The sequence below is a fragment of the Choloepus didactylus genome, chromosome 24 (assembly GCF_015220235.1).
Source record: "Choloepus didactylus isolate mChoDid1 chromosome 24, mChoDid1.pri, whole genome shotgun sequence".
NCBI lineage: Eukaryota > Metazoa > Chordata > Mammalia > Pilosa > Megalonychidae > Choloepus > Choloepus didactylus.
Window position 1 is genome coordinate 23,386,856 of NC_051330.1, and position 6,917 is coordinate 23,393,772.

Below are 6,917 nucleotides of genomic sequence, written 5' to 3' on the forward strand. Positions count from 1 at the left end.
CAGACTATCAGGAAGAATTTTTTGAATCCATATTATTTTCATGTCAGTCTTTTCCCATGGTGGAGTTAATTAAAAGATCATATCAAGGAATCTCAAAATTGAATTGGAGAGGCAGGAATTAGAAAACAAAGTTACTAAATAAAATGTAATAATATTGAAAAGCAAAATTAATTGTTACTCCCAAAAGGGGACTAAAAACGCATAGGAAGGTCACCTTTATGGATTGCCGCAGAGAGTCTTCAGAGGTTCCTTTGTTAAAAGAATGTGAGCGTGTTGCTCATCTTGTTGCTGCAGAACCCCATCTTGAAGGCTACTGGCCAACCTCAACAGTTACAACCACATAAAGTGATGGAACCTCAAGGATGAGACCTGGTGTTGCTCTGGGTTTTGGAAGCTGTGGTGTGGACCTTGTCGATTTCTCTCAGGAGGTGTCCTTTGATCACCTTTCTACCTTCACAGTTTTAAATGCCTAGCCAAAGTATTTCAGGCCCCTGTGGCAATAATTGCTATTATTTTATTATAATTCTTCCAAGAAAATTAAAGCAAGATTTGTTGATGTAATCAAGAGGTGTTTTATTCACTAAAGCCATCTATCCCTTTTAATGACAAGGTTCAAGTCTAACGAGGTACTGTAATCCACAGCTTGAACCCATTCCTTGATATTGTGACATTAAGGGCATGGAGGCTGTAAATGGTGTTGGGGGGGATTGCTGGTAAATATGTTCTTTCAAATTCCTTTATGGTTGTATGTCTACTTTTGTTTAGGGACTTTTTGATGCTCCCAAGCTAGGATGAATTACCCAAGTAGAACGGCACAATTACCACTCAAAAGTAATGTGACGTAGACATCTGCAGTGTGCACAGTGCTCTTTTAGATTCTCTTCCATACCTTGTGGTAAAAGCAGCTAATTAACCCTCACCTCCCACCCTCAATCCATACAAACTCCTCCTCTCCATGAATGTCATTATTTAGTGTTTTCAGAGCCTGAGGAGCCATGTAATAATGTTTGAATACTGAGAAATGAGGTAGTGTAGAGTCAGGGTAGCAGCCTAACTTCTGTAACGGAAGCAGCAGTGAAGTCACAGAGGCTTAACGAGATGGAGATTTGCTCCCACTCATGTCATGATCTGTCAGGGTTGGCTGTTTGAGGGCCTCTGCTCGGCACCAGCATTCAGAGACCCAGACTTCCATGCTCTAGTGGCCTCTCCATCACCCCAGCCTCAGCGTTCTCCCCAAATCCTCTTCGTCTGGCCAAGGAAGAGAGAGAGGACTAAGCTGGGGACTTTTTAGAGACCAAGCCTGGAAATGGAGCACATAGCTTCTTCCCCACATTCCTTATTCCAGAACTCAGCCATATGACCCCTCCTAACTCCACAGGGTGGTGGGGCACAGGGTGGGAAATAGGGCCTGGTTGGGTGCCTGGGAGGGAAAGCTGAAAGGGAGGTGCTCACATAGCATCTCTGACACTGTCAGATAGGAGGGTGAACACATAAAATGTCTCGAATGGCATTTCAGCTTCCCTCTCCCTCTTGCGACAGGAACCACACTCAATCAAGGAACTTCATCATCAGGAGTGACTGGTGCAGAGACAGGAACCAGAAAAAGAGCTGTGGGACAGAACTGATGGTCTTCAGGAACTCATTCTAGCTAAATCCACCAGGCCCTGCCTGTATGGTCATCTGTTTGGTGTTGAAGATGCTTGCCTAGAAAATCCTAATTCCTAGAGGACAATGTAATTTCATATTCATTTGATGCATCCGTGCGTCTTTAGTGAATTACAAATGAAGTCATTCATTAAGCCTATTTGGACCAGCACCACCACATTGCTTCCCTCATCTTTCAGAGGCACCCCACGTCCAAAGCAAACTCCACCCCATATTCCTAAGAGTCTTGCTTGCTTGGGTTCTGTGTTCCTTTCTCCTTTCAAACTGGCTTTTATGTCTTATTAGTGCTTAAAAGCAAAATAGCATTTAAAAAAACTAGAAGCGAGATGGAAATGCTCTGAAAAGCTGGCAGAGATGGCAAAATAATTTCTTCCCACCCACTTCTGCTCCAAACTCTTAAAAGAGCATTCTACCTTTGGTTAATGTAAAAGCAAACCCCTTTTCAAGTGCACCCTAATTACTTACCCAAAGAGATCTAGAAGGAGGCCTGCAAGTGCTTAAGATAGTGACAAGAACTGTTCAAAGCACCATCTGTCGGCTTTCTTCTGTAAATGTGCCGCCTTCCTAGCAGGCAGCACAGTTTTTGAATTGGTATTTTCTCCTTTATTGATACAGAGGGGGATGTCCTGAAGCTGAGGGATTGTAACAGCAATCAGCGGAATAGTAACTGACCTTTAAGACTATCATTTTAAATGGTTTGATGCATTCTTAAATTAATTGTGAGACGTATCATGCATATTCAACAGTAGTTAAAACACATTTGTATAGTTTAAAGAAACCTTTGTAACCATGACCCAGATTAATTATATATTAATTAATAATATATTTATTATATATAATTATATATTATATAGTATTTATTATATATTAATGTATTATTAATTAATTATATATTAATTAATATATACAATTCCAGAAGCTCTCCAGGTGAACCCACCACCACCACCACCTTCACCCTCTTGTCTAGATGCATCTACTATCCTGTTGTGATAACTGTTTCTTCATAGTTTCACCACTTATGTATTTGTCCCTAAATTATATAGACATTTACCTGCTTTTGCTTTCAAATTGATGCTTTTAAAGATTTTGCCAAATTTCTCTCATCAGAAGCATCAAAATCCCACTTATATCTCTAGTCACAAATCTCTGAATACATATGCACATTATTCCAACCTTCAGCATTTTCTTTCTTATTTTTTGTTATATATATTTTGTTCATTACAATAGATTAGTGCCAGGTTGATATTCGTCATCTTCATCTCAGTTCCTACTGGGTGTGAGAAATAGTTTTTGTATTATATTTTACATCAGATAAATTTTAAGCTGAAAATAAGAGGTATAAGAGCAATCTGTAATGATTACCATGAGGAGCTGGTTGGACAAGAAGATCAGTTTTTAATCACAATTGGTTGAAAATTAGAATCTTGTGTATGTATTTTGAATTTAAAAAAGCACAACTCACCAGCAACATTTAATATCCTTCATTATTTGTCAGTAACTCTATGTACCCCTGTCAGCAATTTCACGTTTGTTTTCTGAGTCCACCATGGCTTGCCCCACAGTTTATTACACAGCCTTCATCCTGTGGAAAAGAATCTCCTAAATAGAATATGACTTTCAGCAGCCAGAGAGACAATTGGCATTAAACAGCCTTAAAGACACAGTGGGCACCACACTCTGTGTCATCTGTCTGGGTTCTCAGGAAGCAAGATGTCTGCTTATGTTTCTCATGAGCTACAGAAATCAGCAGCCAGTCACATCTTTATTCTGGAAACAAGCAGGTCATTTGTCATTTGGCTTCCAGCTCAAGAAAATTTAAGTTCATTTGAGGCAGAAATTGCTGTGGGTTTTAAATCTACACTATCTATAGGCTTTCTTCTCCTTTGGGTTTTTCTTAATTTTTCTAGTTGCAGATTATGTGCCTGCACCATCATCAACATCATCACCAAAAGCATATATTAAGAGCCTGCTGGTGCTGAGTTCAGTACTCTATGTGACTTGGGCCACTGAAAACACACACACACACATGCGCACACATACACACACACACATGCTGTAACTGTGATAAAACTTTATTCTTCCCCACTGCGTGATGCCTTGTATTAATGAGCCTTCATGCATAGAAATTGCTAGGAGCTGGTGACCGCCAACTATCTCTGAAACAATTAATAATGTGCTTAGAGGGGTCGATTTACATACTCATGAGAGTTGATGACATTTGGTTCCTGAGCAGGACAGGGAAACATTTTAATGTATTAAACACATACCAGTCTAGCAAGAAGAGGAGTGGTCTAATATTCTAAAGTCAAGATGGAAATAAATCTTTAATACCTGAACTAAGTAATTTTATTATTTATTTCCAGTAAATGTGAATGGCTTCCAGGCCATCTTATATGTTCTATTACTGGTTCTACTCAAGAGTTTGGAAATATTAATATTTCTTATATTTTCTACTTCTCAAGCCATTACTAGAAATCATCTCTCTTAGAATTACTTATTTCTAGAGGAACATTTTATGAACAGCAGTAAACACGATGCCAGGAAGGCGGAGGAAGAAAAATGTTCCAAGAAGTGTTATTACTTTGTCTGACATCATCCCTCAATCCCCTCTCTTCTCTCCCCCTTCCACTGCCAGTGCCAGCTCTTCCCTGCAGTGAACGTGTAATAGGACTTTTATACATGACCACCTTCCAGATCTGAAATAGTTTTCAAATACTTGGCACCTCCAAACTCAGAGGAGGGAAGTTGAGTGCAAACCCTGTGCGTGCTTCTGCCCCGCAGCAGTGTAACTCGCTGGTCTTCCTTAAGCTATTGCCTGTTCCTGGTCCATCCCCCTCCCCACACCTGGTCGTGGCTGGTTTTCCATCATCCATAGGAGAGGAACACAGGGCCTGAAGAATACAGGGGCCTTCTGATTACCTCATTTTGATATCTGGGCTCACAAGCAAATGTTCCAGGGAGGAAGCTCTTATCTTTCCCATCTTTTGTAAAATTCACACTACGATAATCTTCTCTGAGATTGAATTGGTTAGAATGGCCTTTGCAGCATGTCTGAGCCTTTTGTTTTTCCAGGATGGATGGACAGGAACCAGGGGCCTCTAAAAAGTCTTGTCTGGTTATAGTAGAAACTGAACTGTTATAATAAATGGAGACCAAAATGTAGTGACTCACACACAATTGCCTTAATTCTTGCCCAGCATGGGTGTTTCAGATTTGTGGGTCATTATCTTTTAAGAGATGTTTCTGTCTTTTGGCTCCACCAGGCCATTGGGTCTTGCCATTATCTTCATGGTCAAAGTGGATGTCCATATCCAGGGTTCAGCTGGCAGAAGATGAAGAAATTACAAATGAGACATGCAGCTTTCTTATTAAGCCCTAGCCCAGAAATGGCCACATCTCTCCACTTCATTGGCCAGGACGGTCATCTGGCCATCCCTGCCTGCAAGGGGAGCTGAGAAGTAGAGTCTAGGGTAGAGAGAAGAAGAATTTAGGCTGACACCTGGAATCTCCATCAGAAAGGTGTTCCTCTGGGGTATGGGCAGCTCAGCTTTCAAGTGGAAGACTTGGTTACACAATCACAGCCCTGGAATCAGGGGCAAAACGTGGACTTTGTAGTCAAATGATAACTGAGTTCAAATTCAGATCTGCTCTACTAGATGTTGAACTGATTTTATCATTTTGAAATGAAAATTATTTTTTAATCATAGGAAATTAAATAAGATGGTCTGTAAAGATGACTGAAGCAGTTCCTGGTCCACCACTAGTGGATGTGACAGCCACCCAGTCACCAACACTCATTTATACCCCAACTTTGGAATATATTCTAGATACTTACAATTCAAGCTGGCAACTTGAAGTTGCAAACTTACAGTTAATTAAGATTTCATGACTAAAAATTGAAAATCTAATTTTCTTTTTGACATTGTCTACATTAATACGTTGACAAAGTGTGGACATACCTAATTCCTGTGATTCAGGCATTAACTTTAAAAAGTCTAAAATATTACATAAATTATAATACTGTGAAAAGCACATACTTCAAAGTGTGTTGATATAAGTTCCTGTTGAAATTCTTAAATTAGTTTCATTCTGGTTAACCAGATTTACCAAACAAGGCTTTTAAAGAAAGGGATAAATGTAGCAATATTTATGTTACTTGTGTTACAGTGGCTATCATCTTTATTGTTTCTTTTCTTTCCCATAAAGCATCAGTAGAATGCTTTAACTAGGTTGTTAATATAATTTTTAAGTTCTATCTCAAAAATTTTACATTCTGAAGAGGAAATCAATAAGTAATGAGTAAATTTCCCTTATATGTCTTTTGACAATAAACAAGTATAATAGTGAAAAAAAAGTCTAGTCTGAAATTTGAATCACAAGATTCTAAAGGAATTGAGAAGTGCATCCAATGTGGAGCAGGTAGAAAATTTTACAACTCCTATTTCTAGTAGCAATACTTGTATTAAATAAATATTATGACACCTAGTCAACATTTTTTGTTGTTTTGTAAATGATAGTGGTTCTTAACAAAAATTTTGGAGAGCACTCTTCCTAGACTAGTGGATTTCATATTTTTATGACTGCTACTCACAGAAAAAATATACTTTAAATCAAGATCCTTTAATTATATAGAGTCCACACATACATGTAATTGAAAAACTTACACAAAACAAAACTTTCCTACTACATGTGACCAAGTCTGATAGTTTTAGTTTGCGTCTATTTCATTTTTAAAACTGTGTTCATTATTTCCCAGTGCACTGATTTCTTGTCCCACTAAGGATCATGGACCGAAGTTCGACAAAACTAACGTGGTTCCACCTTCACTTCAGAGAGGTCACGTGCACATGAGCCATCTGTTCTGGTTTGCTAAAGCTGCCGTTATGCAAAACACCAGAAATGGATTGGCTTTTATAAAGGGGATTTATTAGGTTACAAATTTACAGTTCTAAGGCCATAAAAGTGTCCAAACTAAGGCATCAACATGAGGATCCCTTCGTGAAGTACAGCTGATGGTGTCTGGAGCACCTCTGTCAGCTGGGAAGGCACGTGGCTGGTGTCTGCTGGTCCTTTGCTCCCAGACTGTTTTTCAAAATGACTTTCTCCAAAATGTCTCTGTGCTTCTGTCTTTGCTGCTCTCTCTCAGCTCCTGTGCGTTCTTGATTCTTTCTCCCAGGGTGTTTCTCTCTAAGCGTCTGTGTGTCCTCTGTTAGCTTCTCCAGGGCAAGCTATGGGCTTCATTCATGTCTTAG

At 39.3% G+C, this 6,917-nt stretch overlaps 1 protein-coding gene across 1 annotated transcript in view; it reads left to right on the forward strand.

Annotated features, from left to right (window-relative positions):
* Window positions 1-1,625, forward strand: part of LOC119519959 (formin-like protein 16) — a 286,503-nt gene extending 284,878 nt beyond the window's left edge. The window contains exon 7 of the mRNA XM_037817677.1: window positions 1,540-1,625. Coding sequence (XP_037673605.1) covers window positions 1,540-1,625 — 86 coding nt within the window. The remainder of the gene's footprint in view (window positions 1-1,539) is intronic.
* The last annotated feature ends 5,292 nt before the right edge of the window (window positions 1,626-6,917 follow it).